The 21,983-nt window shown below is 46.8% G+C and overlaps 1 protein-coding gene across 4 annotated transcripts in view; it reads left to right on the plus strand.

The window, feature by feature from the left end:
- The first annotated feature begins 11,057 nt into the window (after window positions 1-11,057).
- Window positions 11,058-21,983, plus strand: part of GNB5 (G protein subunit beta 5) — a 47,327-nt gene continuing 36,401 nt past the window's right edge. For 3 of the 4 annotated variants that reach the window (XR_006381541.1, XR_006381542.1, XM_044229651.1), the window contains exons 1-2: window positions 11,354-11,576; window positions 21,268-21,404. Coding sequence is in view for 2 of the 4 variants with exons in the window: in XM_044229651.1 (XP_044085586.1) it covers window positions 11,465-11,576; window positions 21,268-21,404 (249 nt within the window). In the remaining 2 variants the exon portion in view is untranslated. Of the gene's footprint in view, window positions 11,073-11,353; window positions 11,577-21,267; window positions 21,405-21,983 lie in introns of those variants that run through there. The other variant, XM_044229652.1, reaches the window with a different exon arrangement.

Here is a 21,983-nt window from a genome sequence, read left to right on the forward strand (position 1 = left end):
TTGGGTCAGGTTTGGTTTTTGTTTTGTTTTGTTTTGTTTTGAGGCTCCACACCCAGCTTGGGGCCCAGACTCACAACCCTGAGATCAAGACCTGAGGTGAGGCTGAGAGTCGGACACTTACGGGACTGAGCCACCCAGGCATCCCGGGTCAGGTTCTTTCAATTGCTAGGAGACTACATTTTTCTTAGGTGCACAAGGTTTGTGCCTTTCTTTAAGGATTGTACACTTGAAGATGTTGATATCTTTTTATGGATTCATAATAACCTGTAAAATATATATAAACATTTTTAGAGCGAAAGCAAATATGCCCTAAATCCTGGCTCAGGCTGTCTCCATGGGCTCCCAAATGGTGAGGGAATGAGGAGCCATTGGCAGACACTTGGCTGGGTTTCTGATCAGCACCTGTGCCCTTCTCCGTGCCTTTCTCTGCTCCTCATCACCCTTCCCTTTTGGTTCCCATAGGTCAGGGTTCGTGACTGTTTTGCAACACTCCCCCTGGGCTATCTGCCAGTGACGGTGTCCATCTCCTTTGCTACCCTGGAAGCTCCTGGAGAGCAGGTCCACATCTTATTCTTCCCCGCGTTCATGTTACTGCTGGCGAGATGGGACAGAGCTGCAGGAGCAAGGTCCTATTACAGGGCAGGACTGGGGGTCAGCCTTGGGAAGGAGCAGATCTTGTCTGGGAACAAAACAAGGGGGCCTGCAGGGCTGAGAAATGTATGCATGGGGGAGGGGAAGGGCACACCTCCCACCTCTCCATCCGTCCCGCAAATCTGATGGTGGGCAGAACTTCCAAGATGAAGAGGAGCTGGTGGGATGAGGACCAAGCAGGCGGAAGTTGTTGATGACAGTTGGGGCGAATGTCAGCATGGCTCAGTGGAGAAGACCGTGCATTCATGAGGCTCCAGCCTGCCCAGGCTGCCTCCTGCAGAGGTCAGAGAACTGGGCTCAAGAAGCAGGTCAGCAGAAGTTTCAAGGGCATCTGCTATGGATGGGCAGAAGTTTGCCACGGGCAGTGACTGCCCGTGGGAAGGGTCAAAGCCTCTGAGCCGCGACGCCCAGATAAGGAGATTAGAGGTATAGCTTCTGCTTTCTCGCCTTCACCTTGGAGCTGCAACTCTGACTTCTCAGCTGGGCGCTCTGAGTGCTGACTCTGTGGAAGGTAGGTATGTGCTAACCGTATATTAGCATACTCGGGTTTTCCTGCATGCTCACGTACGTGTTCTGTGTGCACACAGCAAGGTGTTGACTGGGCATTTGTGAGGAGGGAGCTCAGGTGAACTGCGCTAGTGGTGTGTAATCTGCATCTTCTAATTGTTCTACAACCCATATGCATTTCTTTTGAAATAATAGAAAGGTGTTTTGTTTTAAAAATATATTTAGTGTTGGCATTCGGGTGGAAAAAAACAGGCATCTGTAAAGTCATACAATCAGCTTTAAAAATTGATCCAGGTAACACTTTACATGTCAATATAAGCCTCAGAATGCAGCTTATGGAAGAGGAAGAGTGTTGTTGTTGTTGTTTTAAAGATTTGTTCATTTTCAGGCGCCTGCCTGGCTCCGTCGACTAAGCATCTGCCTTTGACTTGGGTCATGATCTCAGGGCCATGGGACTGAGGCCCACATCGGGCTCTCTGCTTAGTGACGAGCCTGCTTCTCTCTCTGCCTCTGCCTGCCGCTCTGCCTACCTGTGATCTCTGTCTGCCAAATAAATAAAATCTTTTAAGGGGCACCTGGGTGGGTCAGTCAGTCAAGCATCTGCCTTCGTCCCAGGTCACGATCCCAGAGTCCTGGCATCAAGCCCCACATCGGGTTTCCTGCTTAGTGGGGAGACTGCTTCTCCCTCTCCCTCTTCCTGTCTCTGCCTCTGCTTGTGCTCTCTCTCTCTCTCTGTGTCAAATAAATAAAATCTTTTTAAAAATCTTTTAAAAAATGTATTCATTTTAGCGAAAACACGTGGGCGCATGAGCCATGGGGAGGAGCAGCGGGGAAGAGGTGCGGAGGGAGAGAGAAAGAGAATCCCAAGCAGACCCACCCCCTCAGCATCCCCACCTGCTGAGCTTGGAGCTCTTTACTGGGTTGGATCCAAAACCCCGAAACCATGTCCTGAGCCAAAATCAAGAGTTGGTTGAGCAACCAACCAAGCCACCCAGGTGCTCCTGAAATAGGAAGATGTTTTGATACAAACATCATATAGTCGTAAGTCTGTGAGATTTATCTACATCGTCATGTGTGTCAAAAGTTTATTCTTTTTATTACACATCACAAGTTATCTAGTCTGTTGATGAACATTTGGGTTTTCCCAGTTTGGAGTTATCATGAATAAAGCTGCTATGAAATTAGTTTTTCTTTTCTTTCCTTTTTTTTCTTTGAGAATAGAAGTATTTGTTTCTGATGAGTATACATCCAGGAGTGGAAGTGCCAGTTCACAGGTTATATATATGTGTAGCTTTAGTAGGTCCTATCAACCTGTTTTCCAAAGTGGACATACCAATTTATACTCCCGTCGACAAGGCCACTTCACCACACCTTGCCCACACTTCAAATTGTCAGTCTTTTGCATTTTAGGTATTCCAGTGGGTAAGGAGTGGTATAGCAGTGTGGTTCTCATTTACATTTCTTACATGACTAATGATATTGAGCATTATATGTTCAGTGAGCATATGAATGTCTGCATTTGTGAAGTGTCTGTTCAGAGTCTTGTATTTAAAAACTAATTTTTAATGAGATAATGCACATAACATAAAACTCAGCATTTTATCTATTTTAAATTTTTATTTATTTTAAAGGGATTGAGAAAGGGGGCACACAGTGGGGAAGGTCAGAAGGAGAGGGACAGAGAATCTCAAGTAGACTCCCTACTGAGCACAGAGTCTGATGTGGGACTGGATTCCACCACCCTGAGATCAGAACCTGAGCTGAAATCAAAAGTCAGATGCTTAACTGACTGAGCCACCCAGACACCCCAAAACTTAGCATTTTAAAGCATACATTTCAGTGGTTTTTAGTATATACTCAATGATATGCATTATCTAATTCTACAGCACTTCCATCACCCCAGACAAGAAACGCTATACCCACTAGGCAGTCACACCCCATTCTCCCCTTCTACTTACAGGCAACCTCTCACTTACCTTCCGTCTATACAGATTTGCCTATCCTGGACATTTCATAGAAATTGAGTGGCAGTTAGTGGCCTTTTGTGTCTGACTTATTTCACTTAGCAGAATGGGCTCAAGGTTCATCCATGTTGTAGTATGGATCAGAATTTCATTCTTTCCTATTGTCAGATAACATTCTACTGTATGGATATGCCACATTTTGTTTACCCATTTATCGGTTGATGAATTTGAGTTGTTTGCACTTTGAGCTTAAATGCTGCTATAAACATTCATGTGTAAGTTTTCATGTGAGCATGTATTTTCAGTTATCATGGGCACATGAACCTAGGAGTGGATTTGCTGGGTGATACAGTGACTGCTCTGTTCAACCCTTTATGTAACTGCCAACTGGTTTTCCTCAGCAGCTGCACCATTTTACATTCCCAGCAGCAAAGAATGCGGGGCCTTTTTGCCCATTTTCAACTGGGTCAGTGAAGCAATATTCTAAAAGTAAAAACTGGAGATACTCTATATATCCAATAATAAAAGGTTGGTTTAATAAATCATGATACTACATGGTATAGAGTAATATTAAAGCTATTAACAAAAAACAGGTCTGTAAGGACTAACAGAATAAATTAGATTAAAAAAGCAAATAGCTAATAGCCATATTTGTGTAACTCACAAGCTTTAACTATGGTGTCAAAAAAGTCTAGAAGAATATGCAGCAATTCTAAATATGGGGAGAGAACACAGAGCAAGTCATAGGGACTTTCACTCCTAACTTTCTGTCTTTGGTCTGCAGTCTTTTATTTTTATTTATTTGTTAAGATTTTATTTACTTATCTAACAGAAAGAGACACAGTGAGAGAGGGAACACAAGCAGGGGGAGTGGGAGAGGGAGAAGCAGGCTTCCTGCAGAGCATGGAGCCCAACACCGGCCTCAATCCACGACCCTGGGATCATGACCTGATCCAAAGACAGACGCTTAACCGACTGAGCCACTCAGGTGCCCCAAGGTCTGAACTCTTAAAAATAAATATGAGGTGGTGGATTTTGGGGGGTAATTTTTAAATTATTTATTTACATGAAACATATGAAGGAAATTTTGTATTTGGCTTGGGCTTAGGGGAAGGTCTGAGAAGTTCTGTGGACTACTGCAGAACAACTTCATGCCAAGGCTTATTAAAATGGGACATTTTTATCTTGTCAAAATGCTCAGTGAAGCATTTGTTCTAGCTGTTAAAAGTTCCCCCATTATAAAAAGGATTATTGGCCATAAGGATGGTAAACGCACTACAGTTAAATCTGGCCATGATATAGATGCTAAATGAAAAACATCAGTATATAAAAAATATAAAATCTACTCTTGCATATGCCAAAATATGGACCAGGAGTCTTTCCAGGCAGTGGAATTATAGGTGATTGTCTTCTTCCTTATGCCTTTTTGATTTTTCCAGACTCCCAATGCCCATGTATAATATTTATAGTTTTCAGTACTGTAATATATCAAATTTAGTTTGTAGCTTGCCCATACTTAACGAATCAGATCCAAAATGCTAGCCATGTGAAATGATTTAAGGTTGATATGTCTCAAAGCTTATGGTCTCCGTGAGAAAATGATGTTTTCTAAGAATACACGATGGCACATGTAGACCAAAACACTAGTAAGCAAACAACTGAAGTTCAAAATTATGTATTGCATACAATTCTGATTTTTTAAAGTGTAAACATATGTTTATGAAAACACTAGAAGAAAACAAAATGTTAACAGCAATCAGTTTGTTAGTATAGGGCATGCATGTGATTAATTTTCCTTCTTCCTGTCCTTCTGTTTCCAGTTCTAATAAACATGTATAGCCTTATCATTTGAAAAAGTTTAAAATTCAGTCTGGGAAGGAGAACAGTGTCTCTCCCCAGATTTGGAATGCTGGCATTTTCTTTCCTTCCCTTTTTCTTGCTCTCTCGCAACTCCTGGCCATCCTGGGATTCCTTCTCCACTCAGTTCCCACAGTTCCTCTCATCTTCCATTCCCCCAGCTCTGTCCAGAGCTCATTTCCTCTTCCCCAGATCACGATAACAACCTCTTACCCTAGTTGATTTTCCTGCTGTGCATTCTCTCTCTGACCTACTTCTGGAAGCACAAATGCTGGAATAATCCGCTCAAAGGACGTTGCTCCTTTGTTGAAAAAACCACGGCTCACGTTCCTAATGCTATTACTTGGAGTCCTCAGCATGACCTTGGGGCTGGCAGGCCTGGGCAGTGGGGGGGACAGCATTACTGTGTCCTCGCCAAAGGCTAGGCTCCAGGGGGCTTCTTTAACTCATATTTTATGAAAAGGCAGAGCATCCTGACTGTGCCAGCTTCACGAGAAGGGTTGTGGAGTCCCGCTACACACAGGTTCGGGCTCCACTGCTGACCTCGAACTTCCTTAATCCCGAGGTATTTCCTCAGCTACAACACGGATATCTGCTTCCTTCCTGGGGTGGCTGTGAGCAGTCAGGGCCAAGCCTCCATGGTGGTGGGTGGCCGGCTCTCTTCTGATCTCTCATCCTTACGGGATGGCCCTCTTCTTCTCTGTCACATAGAGATCTCAAGAACTACTATCAGCTGCCCCTTTGTTGTAGGAGTTCACCCCAGTTCATTCTCCCCATTCTTCCTCCAGTCCCAGGGTGACCTCTGCATGGCAGACATTTCCCCTTTGAGGTGTCCCCACTGCCACCTGCCCTACAAATACATTCCTCTCCAACTTGGCTCTGTTGAAATGTTCAGACCAGTGGCCCAAAACCTCCTTATACTCAGGGGGTCATTTCTTTGAACCTTGATGTGGTCCACTCTTTGAAACACCTATTAAATTGGCTCGGCTGTGATGGTTGTCCCCTGCCCCCCTTAACGTCCTCGTCCTCATCTCCAGCAGTGACACCCCAACACCTACCCTCCCAAACAGAAACCCAGGAGGCTTCATGGACCTCTCCCTCTCCTTATCCCCCGACGTCAGCAAGTCTAGCTCCTTCTTCTCAAGCATGGCCCGAAACCATCCTACACCACTGCTTTATGTAAGGCCTTCATCGCGTTCTGCCTTAAATGTGGCCATAGGCTCCCTTCTGCATTTCCCACATCTCCAGCCTTGACCCCGCCCCTCCTTCCCGCTGCTGCTGCTGCTTCTGCCCCCCCAGCCACTCACAGCACAGCTTCACATCTACTATATTCCAGCCTTGAGCTAAGCTTTATGCACTGCCTTTCATAAATCCCCTAGTGATTTCTCCTGTTACGGTAGATGTTAAGATCCCCATTTGATTGATTAGCAAAGATCCACAGAAGCTCAAGTAACCTGCTTAAGAATTGGGGCCAGGGTCTGGACAGCCAGAGCCAGCACCCCCAGCCACCAGATGGTTTTGCTTCTGTGTTTGCCCTCCCTTCAGTGGCCTGGACCTGTCGGTTCATTTCTGGATGGACAGACAGGGGCCCTGGCTCTATGGCTGTCCAGTGTTTAATAAATGGGATGTGTCCCTTGCAGAGAACCAATACTATGTTTACTCAACCTTAGGGTATTGGTTGAAATCAGGTTCTACCACTTTCTGACTCTCATCTTCTCTCCAAAAGTTAACCTTTATGGAAAGAATTTTTTTTTTAAGTTTTAAATTATAATATCCATTATAATGACACTTTCCACTGTGGAGCCCCACAGAATTAATACGGGGCTGCAAAAATCAACTGTGTTGGTGTTGCTGCCGAAACAGCCAGTTAAATGGTAACCCCAGAAAACCTATTCTGATGCTTTCTTACTGATTAAATAAACGAGCTGGTGTTGACCCAGTGTGTTGCAATAAATCAAAGGTTATAAATTGACTGCATATACTTTATCCCACATGTAGAAGTCTGAGCAACCATCATGATCAAAGGAAGATGCGGTTTAAAAACCTGTTTCTGGGGGCGCCTGGGTGGCTCAGTGGGTTGGGCCTCTGCCTTCGGCTCGGAACATGGTCTCAGGGTCCTGGGATCGAGTCCTGCATCGGGCTCTCTGCTCAGCGGGGAGCCTGCTTCCTCCTCTCTCTCTCAGCCTGCCTCTCTGCCTACTTGTGATCTCTCTCTGTCAAATAAATAAATAAAATCTTTCTTAAAATAAATAAATAAATAAAAAATAAAAACCTGTTTCTGTTGGCTTTTCTCCTGCACAAACGTCCCTTTCTCTCTCTCTTTTTCAGTTTCATTTTGGATTAAAAATGTGCGATCAGACCTTTCTCGTTAATGTATTTGGTTCCTGTGACAAATGTTTCAAACAACGGGCTCTGAGACCAGTTTTCAAGAAATCTCAACAGCTCAGCTACTGTTCAACATGTGCAGAAATCGTAAGTGCCATTTTAAAAGAATTCAGTTAGTATCTTGTTTTAAAATGATGGCTAATATCAGGTCCTGTGACAGAGATCCCATCGGTTTATTCACACAGACATTTTGAACACTCTTGGGCTGAATGAGGCAGCATAGCGTGGGGATTTCAAGGTGTGAACCCCCTGACCTCTGGGGTTCAAATCCTAGTTATGTTCCTTGCGTTCCTAGTTATGTTCCCTGGTGCCAACAGATTTCAACTGACTTAGGAGGTCAGTTTTCAAATATGTAAAATAGGAACAATAACATCTATCTCATAGGGTTTTGTGAGAATTCAGTGAGTTCATTTGATAAAGCATTTAAAACAGTACCCAGCAGAGGCCGTGCTCAATGAATGTTTTAGCTATTACTACTTTTTTAGGGCTAATGCTTTTTGCTTTTGCTTTCTGTCTGCTTGACAAGTAACCAAGCTAAAATAGACTCTGGCAAACAGACAGCCTGAAAGTGCCTCTCCGAAGGCCATGATCCAGATTTCCAGCTCTGCTGAAGACTGGACCCTCCAGGACCTCTGTAGTAAGCAAAATTAAGTTCAAGGAAATGTGCTCCTTAGGCCTAAGATGCTGGGGGCCAGGGACTGAATATAAATCCTTACATTTTTCAAAGAACATAAATCAGTCCTTACTAGAGGTGGCTATGCACAGGCTTTTCACATCTTTGTAGCATGCCCATAGCATGGCGGAAGCCCGAGAAATTAGCCCTGAGGAGATGTGCAGAGCCGGCTCAGTAATACAGCTCAGCAGAGCCCCCAGCTGGTCAAAAGTGGTAAAGTACTCTTCTCCAAAATCCCAATTGGAAACGCCTCATTATCAACACCGTTTTAAAACCATCTGTCAAAAAGAGGAAAGAGGATTTTTACATTTTACCCAACCGAAGAGGAAAACTAAGTATTCATCCTCTTGGTCCCACTGTAACCCCTGACAGTAATTACATTTAAAAATTTTTCTCGTAAAGCTAACGGCAGGTAAACAGCCCGGAGAGCCACACAGGCTTTGGTACAGCGTCATAATCGTGACATCACAAGATTCAGGCTCAGTGTAACGGGCTTCTATCCACAGCGCACTGTGTTCTAAACGAGGCTCTGTACGTCATCAGACTGATGACAGTTGGTTCTTAAAATAAGCCTGGTTTCTGGGGCCCTGCCATCCTGGAGCAGTGCTACTTATTAATCTTAGCTATTTTTAAAATCTTTTTTAAACAGTTTCTTCTGTGGATACTGGGAGCCTAGAGTCCCTGTTGTCACATCCTGTAGCATCGAACATTCTCCCCAGGGCAAAGGCTCCCCCTGGAGAGCTTTTCCAGGAAACTGTCACAGGCTATCTCCACAAGCACTTGGGCGTTCCCAAATATTCGGACACCCTCTTGTGGCTGAGGAGACATCCAAAGACTGACAGCAAATTTCCACCTGGGTGTTTGCGTTTGTGTAGCGCCCCTCGCCCCAGGCCCTTTTCATGAATAGGGGAAATGCTGTAACTCCACTCCTGCTGAAATGTAGAGGACCTCAACTTTTCTAATCCCCTTCTTCCTTACTTAGAAAAAGGAGTTATAACCAAAGTACAGAAAGGCACTTTGCAAACTTTGCCATCTGTTAAGAAGTCACATGACCTTATCTCTAGATGGTAGGAGCTCTAGAATGGAGGGTGTTTGGGGTTTGTTTTACAGAGAGGACCTCCAGAGAAGGGCACACCCCAGTGTGAAGCTCCGCTCACCCCAGGTCACAGGCAGGCAGACCTCGAGCAGGCACACATCCCAGGATGGGCCACAAGGGGTCACTGAGGACATGATGAGAGGATGCTGTTTTGCTAGGCCTGAGGCGACCCTGCTGAGAAGTGCTTCCCATGACCTAGTGTATCGTTTGAATTACTTCAGGCGAATTGCTCAAGTGTATCAGGGAGCCTTAATAATAATGAGCAAACAGTTTGTGTCAGGCACAGCTCTGAACGCGCTGCGTGGTCACCCCGATGAGGCCTTTCTGGGGAGGTGTTATCCAGTCACAGTTAAGGAGCCTGAGACACAGAGAAGTTAATCACCTGAAGCCACACAACACAGCCAGGGTTTATCCTCAGGCAGTATGACCTAGATGGGACTGGTGCGATCTTGAACTTTTGCTCTACAGACTCTGAAGCACAGGTCATATTTTTGCTTTTATAAGTCATTGCATGTATCTAAAGCATTTATATTTATATATTGACATTTCATATTTGTTTCATTTTAATTATATATTTTACATATTCTGTTTAATACATCCACTTCATAAACTAACATTAACTGAGGACCTACCATACACCAATTACTATGCTAAATACTGAGGATAAATGATGAATAAAACTACACTGATGGAAAGGGAAAGGGGAGCTAGCTGGCAGTTAATACACACAAGCTATGATGAAGTTTGCTAAGAGATTCACTCACATTACCTTACTTAAGTCTTGTAACAGCCCGATGAAGTAGATTTCTCAGATAAGGAAACTGAGGAGCTCAGAATCTAACCTCCTAGATCACCATGTATAGATGAATACAGATTCCTTCCACCTTTTCTTTGGTAAAGAGCTGCCCAGGACAAGTTGAGGCTAGATTGTTCAGGGAGTAAGGGGTGAGGATAGCCCCCAAAATCCTCTTGGGAATGTTTGCTCTGGAATTTACAACCTTAAATTAGCCTTCTCATTTTGCGTGCGCACGCGTGCACGCACACACACACACACACACACACACACACCAAGTCATGGATAGAGGAAAAGGGAGAAGCCATTGTTTGGATCCTCCCAACTGAAGTCCAGAAGGCTGGTAGCCCGATGAAGCCACATTGTCTCGGTCCAAATTCTGTCTTCGCCTCTTTCTTAAGGTGTGACTCAGGCAGATCACTTAACCTCCGTGTCCTCGTTTGTAAAATGGGGACAACAGTATCCATTCAGGGTGATCACTGCAATTTACTAATGTAAAGTGCTTGGGACAGTGCCTGGCACTGCCGGGGACTGGGAAAAAGAGATGCTTGAGCCTGCCATGACGTCACTAAATTCGCTAGTTACCCCTAAATACCCACTAAATTCGTTACCCCTAGTAACCTTTCATTCTGGGGTAGAGGAAGCTCCTCAGAAGGGACACATCTGAGATCACGGAGTGTGGGTCCAAACACCCGGGTCTGGACCCCTGTATACTAACCCCGGCTCTGCCAGCACCTCGTTTTGCTGACCCCAGGCCAGGGACTTAATTCCCTGTGTGAAGAGAGGAAAAGCAAAACCAAGAGTGCGCTTCCTAATGCCACAAAGCCTCTACAGCTTCTCAGAAGCCAGATTTCGCTTTATTTTTGTATATTTAAGTCAACAAAGGAGGAACGTTTCCCATTTGTTGTGGGGAGTGGCACCCTGGTGAGGCCGGTATCAGTGTATGAGCGGTGCGGGCTGGGCCTCGTTGGGCAGTCATCGCTCATCCACTCTGAAGGCAGCAGCCGCTGGGCAGCCTATCAAGGCCCACTGAGGGGAGACCGGTGCCGGGGAAGGGGAGAGTAGGTAGGCCGTGTCAGCGGGACTTCACCGGCTCCCAGGAGCCGGGGAGTCCTGGGTTGGAACCCCAGTTTGGTCCTTCATCAGGTGCGTGTCCTCCGGCAAGTCACGTTACCATCACTGAGCCTCGGTTTCCCCACCGGTAAAATGGGCACGATACTCCCGGCTTCTCCGGGGTGGTGTACGCAGCAGCACCACCGAGGGCATCGCCCTGGGCACCGCGCCAGCGTGCTGCAGGTTCGGGGGGGGGGCGCGGAGGGGGCGCCGGTGCCCGCCCGTGCGGCGGGCGGAGGGGGGAGTCGGCCGCCGCAGCCCGGCTCGCAGCCGCCGCGTCAGCGCCGGAGGGCGGGGCCGCGCTCGGGGAGACGGCGGTGGAGCTGCGCGGGGCCGCTCCCGCCCGCTCGCAGCCCAGGCCTCGGTCGCCCGCTCACCCGCATCCCGGCTCTGCGCTTCCCTCCCCGCCGCGTCCCGGCGCGAAGATGGCAACCGACGGGCTGCACGAGAACCAGACCCTGGCGTCGCTGAAGAGCGAGGCAGAGAGCCTCAAGGGCAAACTGGAGGAGGAGCGGGCCAAGCTGCACGACGTGGAGCGTGAGTGCGGGCCGGGGCGGGGGCTGCGCGCCGGGAGGCGGGCGGAGGGAACCAGACCGGCCCCCCGGGGAGCTCGGCTGGCGGGGGCTGGGGGTGGGCGCTGGGCCTCCCGGGGAGGGAACCAGGCCTGCGCCGGCGCCAGGGATGGGCCCCCGGTTCCCGGGCGCCAGGTGAGGCGCGGGTCGCGGCCCAGAGCCCCGGGGTGCGCGGCCGTGGGGCCTGAGCGGGGAGGCCCTCGGAGACGCGGGACACCTTGCAGAGCACACACCCCACCCTCCGCTAGTGGAGGCCGTTCCGCCTCTGGGCGGGGGCGCCTGTGGTAGCAGCCCCTGGCCGCTGTTCTTACCTCCCACCCTACCCCCTGAAGGATCTTGGGACCAGTTTCCTCCATCACCTGCCTGGGAGCTGCGAACTGGTTGCCTTCCTGCCGGAGCCGGGTGGAGGGGGGTGTCGGCGGTAGCCAACGTCGGAGCCCTGGTGGGCGCGGCCTAGGGTAAACTCCCGTTTTGTTTTTCCATCATTTAGCTTTCTCCATCACTGTGGAGCCTTTTCTCAGTTTTGCTTTTACGAGGAACCAGGCTCTTAGTTAAAAACCTCGTTTTTCCACTCTGCCCCCTTTCCTTGGGCGAGGGGGTGTGGAGAACCGGATGATGGAAAAAAGCAGAGGAGAAGAAGCAAAAGGGAAAAAAAAGCAAAAGAGAAAAAAAGCAAAAGAAGCTTTTGAATGGATGCGGTGCGTTTGGCATAAAAGAGCAATGCCAGTCTTAAATAAACTTAATTATTGACCACCACCATAATTCAGAAACGGCTCTGTGATTTTTATGAGCCAGCAATTAAATAGCCAGGTTAAATGACTTGGTGGGATCCGCTTCCCTTTACCGTCAGATGGTTTGTCCTCAGCAGAGTTTGGGCTCAGGGCCAGGCTTGGGGATGTGGCTTTATCTGCTTTTCAGCTCCGAGGGTGGCAGCTCCCCTTTGCTGAGCACAGCCTTCCCCTCACACCCCACCCCCGCCACGGTACCCTCAGGCACCCCTCAGGCTCCTACCATTTCTATCTGGTGCCACCCCTTTTAAAATCTATTTGGAGAAGAAACATGGGGTTCATGCTAGGTCGTTGAGCGCCTGATGCCTTTCTTTAAAAATCACTTGGTAGAAGCAGATGATGTGACTCTATAGAGTGTGCTTGCTTTCCAAGGGGACTTCATTAAATCAGAGACATGCTAAACTGCTTATCATTTAGGGATGTGTCCAGCTACAATGAACTATAAACCCCAAATAAAGCAAATTGGGAGTTATTTTCCTTATATCACAGGAAGAAGTGTCAATGACCACTAGCTTTGGTTCAGCTGCCTAGTGTGCCATCTAGGACCCAGACTCCAGGCTTTCTTCTCCATCACCCTGAAAACACTGGCATTAGCCCCATGATTATACTATGACTGCCACAGCTCCAAATATAACCTCTGTATCCAGGGCAAGAAGGGGCAATGTGGGCACCAGCCTCTTGTTTCCCTTCTTATCAGGAAAGCAGAGTTTTCCCCAAAGCCTCCTTTCTCCCAACAGATTTTGTACTTTATTGGCCAGAAGTAGGTCACATAGTTATTGCAAGGAAGACTGGGAAAGGGAGAAGTGAACTGGACACATTGTCATCCCCAGATAAAGCCGGGCTTCTGTTGTCAGCAAGCGGTAGGGAACAGCAATTGGGAGGCACTGGGCAAAGTCTGCCTCATTTCACTCTGCCAGTTCCTGCATTGTACAGATGCTGTCGATGATGCTGTCCATGTGGGGTGGGTGCCTCTGAGGTAGGTCTTCTGACTTCTGCATGTTACAGATGAGGAAACTGAGTGAAGGGACTTGCCAGGGGACTGCAGCCAGTAAGTGCCAGCCCAGGCAGTCAGAACTCCAGCCCAGCCTCACTTCAGCTCTGTGCCCAGTCCCTTTGGGCTCTGTGCAGAGGAGGTTCTCCAGAAGCTCTTCATCAGCAGGGCAGACTGCCCGCAGGGAACCTCTCAGCCTTTTCCTTGACTTGGGAAATGGCCTTAAGGCAGAGAGATAGTCAAGGTAGAGCTTTTCAACACAGAACCCCCATCCTGCCAAGGATGCAGTACCCTCAGAAGCCAGGGCTGAATTGTGGACTCACAGTGGAAAGGTCTGTCTCCATATGGATAGAAGTCAGACCTTTGGCCAGCGTTAAATAGAGGAAATGGCTTATATGGGTCCCAAGGGGAAGCCAGCCTACATGAAACTCCATAGCCCGGGGCCTTGGGCCCCTGCCTTTCACCTTATTCCTTCAGAGCTTCCTCCTCCCTAGATGTTTCCCCTTATGGGATGTTTTGGGATGTTTCCCCTGCCTTCTGCTTACCTTCTACCATGGGTAAGTGTTTCCTTCCTTGATTGTAAGACATTTTAGAATCATGAAGTTATAGCTTATATTAGTTTCCTCTTGCTGTTGTAGAAATTTCCATAAACATAGGGGCTTAAAGCAACATAAATTTACTCTTCCACTGTTCTGGACATCAGAAGTCTATAGTGGGTCTTCAGGGCCACATTCCTTCTGGAACCTTTAGGGGAGAGGTTCTTTCTTGCCTTTTCCAGCCTCTGGAGGCTGCCTGCAATCCTTGGCTTGTGGCCCCACACCCTCTGACCTTTCTGTCATCACCTTCTTTGACCCTGATCTGCCTGCCTCCCTCTCATAAGGAACCTTATGACTACAGTGGACCCACCTGTATAAATCAGGGTAATCATCCCGCCTCAAGATCCTTAACATAATCACATCTACAAAGCCCCTTTTGCCATGTAAAGTAACATAGTTACAGGTTCCAAGGATTAGGACATGGAGATCTTTGGAGGTCCTATCCCACAGTTCTCAAAACTAGAAGGGTCACTTGGCTTCAGCCTCAGTCCTTGGGCACAAAAAGTTTCCTTCCCCTCCTCTCCATAACCTTATGGATGAGGAGATTGTTGAGATCCAGGGAAGCATAAAGGGAATGCCTTAAGCTTCTGCAGCTACTCTAAGGGAGAATGGGGGTGGGGGTAGATGCCAGGGTTTGGGCTCCTCATATTAGCCCTCCTTCTCATCCTGTTAGGCCATCTCTCAGGCAATGGAGATTTACATTAAAAAGGAAAAAAAAATCCATGTATGTGTATGAAAAGGTCTTAATATGAAATTGAAAAAGTACAGAACAGTGTAAGATGACCTCATTAGCTTAAACAAGGAATGCTTGTATGTGCATTGAATTTGTGGCAGGATGCATGAAAAATTTGTTTTCATAGAGAGAGCCCAGGGGAGTGAAGGGAGGTAGAGGTACTTTTCACTGTATACCCATCTGTGCATTTCCTGCTTTGATAATAAAAAATGAGAACTGGAATGAGAGTCAAGATCAAGAACAAAGATGAGAGTTCAACTTTAAAGAGTCCTTAACTTGAAATTAAACAGAAGAGTGAGCCAGGAAGGTCAGGAGACGCGCTGTGTTTATGTCAGGCAGCATGTATGGTAGCCTTGTGGGGGCTGTGGGGGGCTTCTTCCAGATTTCCAGCCTCTTTGAGGGCAGATTCTAATCTAGCATAGGAACAAAGCTACTCAAAGAAGATGTATGTAATTTCTTGAGTACATATCTAGAGGAAATTTGGGCAAGTCACAGGACTTACCGTCAGAGGCTGTTTATTCACTTTTCTATCTCTTATCAGTGTAACTTTGTGAAAGGTTTTGTTCTCAAAGGCTATATGATAATAGCAGCCTTGGACTATTCTGGTTTTATGGTTTAAGGAGAAACCAAGGAAAACCAGTTTCTGGATTAGTCTGAAGCAAATACATTGACTGGCTTTTCCCAAGTTTTAAGGAACTATGCTGTGCAGCCTGAGGCTGGACGTGAGTTTCCCTACAAACTAATGCTCTCCCCCATGCTGCCTGCAGCGGACCTGCCTTTCATCTCTCCCCTTGCTTCGACTCTGTGTTCATAATTGCAACAAGCTAGCTCACACAAGTATCTCTAGGGTACCATCATAATAAACCAAGGCTCACTATAACAGATCTAGAAATCGAGAAGCAAACAAGCCATTCATAACCCCACCACCCAGAGGTAGCCACTTTGAATATTTTGGTGTATTTCATAACTTACGATTTTATGTTTGTTTTAGTTATTTGTGAGCATATTTGGGATTGTCCTAAATTCAGAGTTTGAGCCCAATTTTAAATTAACACAATGGATTCCATAGCTCCCCGTATAATTTTGCCATTCTGTTTAACGTCAATATTTTGATTTTACTGTATGGAGGCATGTAGTACTCCGTCTGAAAGACTGCACCATTGCTTAGCCTCTCCAGCTTTTAATTAGGGAATTCTGGGGAGATTTTTTTTCTGTGTCCAGCAAATGTATGTTTTGGAGCAATTCCAAAATCTCAAGCACACAGGAAGTAATGTGATTGCAGATGTTTTCCTTCCATCCAAGTGTTTGAGGGTTTTTATATCTCACCCCATTCAATCCAGGGGTAGAATCAGAGAAGATCCATTTTTTAATTTTTTCATTTGTATTTTTTAATTGAATCTAGCTGACATACAGTGTTACATTAGTTTCAGGTGTACAGCAGTGATTTGATAACTCTGTAGGTTATGCTCTGCTCACAAGAGTAGCTACCATCTGTCCCCAGACAGCTCTATACAATATCATTGACTGTACTCTCTATGCTGTTATCCCATTTTATCCCCGTGACTTAGTATTTTTTCTTTTTTTAATTTAAATTCAATTAGCTGACTTATAGAACATCATTAGTTTCAGATATCACATCCAATAACTCATCAGTTGAGTATAACACCCAGGGCTCCTCACACCTCGTGTGCCCTCCTTAATGCCCATCACCCAGGTTCCCCATGCCCCCATGGTCCCCATGACTTACTCATTCCATAACTGGAACCCCGTACCTCCCTCTCTTCTTCCCCCATTTTGCCCATCCCCCATCTCCTCCCCTCTGGCAACCCTCAGTCTGTTCTCCGTATTTATGGGTCTGCTTCTACATTTGTTTTGTTTTTTAGATTTCAAATATAAGTTAAGTCATATGGATTTGTCTTTCTCTGTCTGACTTATTTCACTGTCACAAATGATAAGATCTCATTCTTCTACAAGAAGTATGCCATAGTGTGTGTGTGTGTGTGTGTGTGTGTGTATCACATCTTCTTTATCCATTCCTCTATCAATGGACACTTGGGTTGCAAAATGAATTTTTTAGAATTAGCTTTAGATAATTTTTCATCCTCGGTTCCTTAGAGCTTTCACCAAATAGTGGCCATCAAAGACAGTTTATTGGTACAAAATTTGGAAGGTAATTCAGCCTCCCCTTTCCTTACTCCAGTTCCTATGGATCCTTCAAAACCAGGTACCTGTGACATCCCCTCCTGATGGCACAGCTGCCGGCAGAGTCAGCCGGGTTACCCTGGGCTCCCCACCACCTCTGTTACCTCACTACAGCTGCGATCTGCCCCCTGCAGACCATGAGCTCGGGAAGAGCAGGGACTGTCTTATTCTTTTCTATACCCAGCATGTACTCAGGGTTCTAAAGACCTCATTCAAGCTGTAACTCTTCAATTTAACACATGTGAGATTTACCAGATAGAGATGGGATGGAGTGGGTTTAGAGTAAACCTATATATGGAAAGGAAAATGCAGTGAGAAAAAAATTGTTAGTAGCCGGGATGTGGTCAGGCTCACATTAGATAAGTAAGACCCCATATCGATTGGGTGAGTCATCTTTTTAATTCATTAATTTTTTTTATTTTCATGAGAGGGACATAAAATAGCTCTGATTGTCCCCATGCTGAATTGGGGAAAACAGCAATGATATCAATGTGAAGTTTCCAAACAAAACACCAAATAAAATGTGCTCACAGCTCTGAGATGGTACAGACTTGTATAAATGGTCTATAAGAATTTAGAAAAGTCACCATCTTTAAACTATATTCAGTGTGTTTTTAGGAATGTATCTGTAAAAAACTGCTGTGCCATTTGTGGCAATAAAGAATGCAATGTTTTGGGGTGTCTGGGTGGCTCAGTGGGTTGAGGCCTCTGCCTTCGGCTCAGGTCATGATCCCAGGGTCCTGGGATCGAGCCCCGCATCGGGCTCTCTACTTGGCAGGAAGCCTGCTTCCTGCCCCTCTTTTCTTGCCTCTCTGTCTACTTGAGATTTCTGTCTGTCAAATAAATAAATAAAATCTTGAAAAAAAAAAAAGAATGCAATGTTTTAGCAGAAGTGATAGCATAATAATTGCACATTCATGTAGTACTTTTATCTTTTTAAGATTTTATTTATTTACATGACAGAGATCACAAGTAGGCAGAGAGGCAGGCAGAGAGAGAGAGAGAGAGCGGAGGAAGCAGCCTCCTTGCCGAGCAGAGAGCCCAATGTAGCTCAATCCCAGGACCCTGAGATCATGACCTGAGCCGAAGGCAGAGGCTTAACCCACTGAGCCACCCAGGCGCCCTTTAAGATTTTATTTTTAAGTCATCTCTACATGCAACATGAGGCTTTACCTGACAACCCGGAGATGAAGAGTTGCACACTCCACCCACTAAGCCAGCCAGACACCTCTCATGTAGTACTTCATAGTTCAGCAAGGACTTTTTATAGTTTGGGTTTTCACAGAGACTTTTAACTGGTTCACACTCTTATTCTTCTATCACAAAGAAATGGGGCAATTAAATGAAACCAAGACTTCTGGGAGAAGTGGCTGATTCTAGGGCCAGAGCAGGGAAAGAACATGATCTTAGAGTAAGAAACACTTAGGGGGCACCTGGGTGGTTCAGTCATTAAGCATCTGCCTTCACGTCATAATCCCAGGGTTCTGGGATGGAGTTCCACATTGGGCTCCCTGCTCAGCAGGAAGCCCGCGTCTCCCTCTCCCACTCCCCCTGCTTGTGTTCCCTCTGTCACTGTCTCTCTCTCTCTCTCTCTGTCAAATAAATAAATAAAATCTTTTTTTAAAAATGCTTAGAGAACAATAGGGACATGTCAGAAGGTCAGGGCACTTGCTTGACAGGGCTCCCACGGAGCAAATCAGTGACTAGTTGAGTGTTAAAATAAATAATAATGCTGAGGGATTATAACCCCTTGAATAAGGTAAGAATCCATGAGTCCCTCTAATATGAATGGGTGAATAAATACACTGAAGAAGGGGCGCCTGGGTGGCTCAGTGGGTTAAGCCTCTGCCTTCGGCTCAGGTCATGATCCCAGGGTGCTGGGATGGAGCCCCGCATCGGGCTCTCTGCTCAGTGAGGAGCCGGCTTCCTCCTCTCTCTCTGCCTACCTCTCTGCCTACTTGTGATCTCTCTCTCTGTCCAATAAATAAATAAAAATCTTTAAAAAAAAATACGCTGAAGAAGAGGGGAGGCTCCTTTTATTAGAAAGACATCTAAAAATGCAGAAGGAATGATGGAATTAGGACAATCACTTGCCAACCATCATCATCACCCATTCAGGCTCGAATCATGAACAGATGTTGAAACGAGGGTATTGGAGTTTGAAGAGTGACAGTTTCATTACAAAAGGCAAAATGGTAACTCTCCAGTGAAGAAACCCGGCAGACACCACCTCAACCGAATGGTCAGCGTGTACAGTGCCAGTGATGGGACCAAGGGACGACAGGTGCCTCCTGACGGGGCGCACTGGTGGGGACTCGGTGTCCGTCTGTGGCGATCCTTCCAAACACACGTTGCCCGCGTCTGATCGTGAGCAGGCGGCAGACAAGCCCACGCTGGAAAACTCTAACTGGAAGCTAAAGAAACATGACCGTTGAGGGCAGCCCATGGTTCTTGGATTTTCTTTTGCTGTAAAGATATTATTGGGACGATGGAGAGTAACTCAGTAAGGTCTGTAGATTGGATGTAGCATCGCTTCGGTGTTTATGTTCTGACTTTGATAATGTGCTGTGTGGTTCTGTCAGAGTTCCTTGTTTTTAGGAAATAGACAATGCAGTGTGTAGAGAGACCGAGGGGAGGGAGGGAGGATTTCTGAGAAGTCATGCTGTTGTCAGAGGCTTAAACCACAGCCCAGTCTGGCCCTTCTTGCCCCATTTCCATGAGGGAGGTGACACTTTACAGCATGTGGCAGCAGCTCCTGGGAAGGAAGAGGGCCACCGGCTGCCTTGCCTCACAACCCCCCAACCACTGTGTTGCGCAGCTGTGCTGAGACACCACACCTTTCCTGGGCCTGTCCCTTGTCTCGGATGCCCCTTTCCCTCCTTCTCACCTGCCTGGGGGAAAGGCCAGCTGGGAGAGTTGGAGGAAGGATAAGTGGAGGGGAGCGATTTGGGGCCCCAGTTTTTCCTTCTGGCACAGACTCTAACCAGAAGGGCACTGCACAAGGGGGCGAAGCCATGGGGTCCCCCAGCCTCAGTCTCCTCATCTCTGGATGCGGGGCCGGGACATGACGGTCTCTTCATGGGAACGTGGCTCCTTCTGGGACTCCTCAGTGACAGGCTCAGGAAAGAGGCCTGGGCCTAGCCCCTGAGAGATTCCTTTTTGGAGCTCCTCCCTGGTGTGGGTTGCCCCTGTAGGTCACATGTTTAGACTTGTAGAATACTGATCTTTATTGGCACTGGAAGTTTTCAGTAACCCCGGGGAGGCGTACCATGTGGTGGCTCCCTCGTCCATTTTTTTTTTTTAAGATTTTATTTATTTATTTGACAGAGAGAGAGATCACAAGTAGGCAGAGAGGCAGGCAGAGAGAGAGAGAGAGGGAAGCAGACTCCCCGCTGAGCAGAGAGCCCGATATGGGACTCAATCCCAGGACCTTGAGATCATGACCCGAGCCGAAGGCAGCGGCTTAACCCACTGAGCCACCCAAGCACCCTCCCTCATCCATTCTTTTTTCTTTTCTTTTTTTTTTTTACATTTTATTTATTTATTTGACAGACAGAGATCACAAGTAGGCAGAGAGAGAGAGGAAGAAAGGAAGCCGGCTCCCCGCTGAGCAGAGAGCCCAATGTGGGGCTTGATCCCAGGACCCTGGGATCATGACCTGAGCTGAAAGCAGAGGCTTTAACCCACTGAGCCACCCAGGCGCCCTCCCCCCTCGTCCATTCTTGCCTACAGCACGAAACCAGACCCCCAACACATCCCAGGCCTGTGCTAGGTACAGGGGCTTCAGCCAGAAGTCACAGTGCCTGCCGAACAGCAGCGTGGGTGCACGTTTCGCCACCTAATGGGAAAGTTCTTGTAAAGTCACTTTCCCTTGTGATTGGAAAGGTGGGTAAAAGAACAGAAAGCCCCAGCTTCTCTCCCAGTTGGCTGTCTGAACTTATTGTAGCCAAAGAACCCTGTGAGCCTCAGTCTCCTCACCTGTTAAATGGGGACAGTAGTCTCGCTCTGCTGCTCATCCTGCCCACCTTGCAGAGCTATGGCCCTTCAGCAGGAGAATGGAAGGGGTGGAAGGCACGTCGTCTCTGTAGATGAGGTCGTCTTGCTGATCCCTCAGCACACGATAGGCGTGCTCTGAAAGATATGGGGTATTAAACACAAAGAGAGAATGACAGTGTTGTCTCTACCCTCTCCTGAGTTTAAAAGAGTGTTATGAAGGCATAATAGTAAAACAAAACAAAACCAGGAGAACCAAACTGTGGCCACAAAGACCCATGTTATCCCTTTGCCGGCGTATGGCTCAGAATCCAGTCGTTGGTGACGGAACTGATTATAGCCTGTCCTTCTAGTGCACCAGGTGGCCGAGCGGGTGGAAGCTCTGGGGCAGTTTGTCATGAAGACCAGGAGGACCCTCAAAGGCCATGGGAACAAGGTTCTCTGCATGGACTGGTGCAAAGATAAGAGGAGGATCGTGAGCTCCTCCCAGGTAGGTGGCATCTGCTCTGGGAGGGCGTGCACGGGTCTGACTTGATCACCGAAGAGGAAAGAGATCTTTCCTTTTCAAAAAACCCTGTCTGCTCGCAATCCCTCTGCTTATTCTCCACAGGACGTGAGTTAGCATAGTGCAGCATTCTCTTGCAGACTGTAGAATGTCACTGATTTGGGTGGATTCAGAGTTTATGGTAATAACTGAAACGTAAACTGTATCTGAGAAGCCATTCAGAATTATTTTTTCCTGAGCATACTTCAGGGCTATATTTGGGAATGAAATTCATTTTTTAGATAGTGGGGCATTCCCCCCCCACATTGAGGACATAAGTGCTTGTGGCTTCTTTTAGTTTAAGAGTTCCTAAACTCTTTTTATGCCTTAAAGAATAAATTTAAGATACATATTTTGTAAAGTATAATTTTTCATTCATTTTATGTAGTTGACATAGTCTCTTCTACATCTCACGTACTAGTTTTATCTATTTGCTGCATCACAAATTACCTCCAAATTCAGCAACTTAAAACAACAAATATTATTTCACATGGTTTCTGAGAGCCAGATAAGGGTGGCTTATCT

Source organism: Neovison vison, chromosome 13, assembly GCF_020171115.1.
Source record: "Neovison vison isolate M4711 chromosome 13, ASM_NN_V1, whole genome shotgun sequence".
Lineage (NCBI taxonomy): Eukaryota > Metazoa > Chordata > Mammalia > Carnivora > Mustelidae > Neogale > Neogale vison.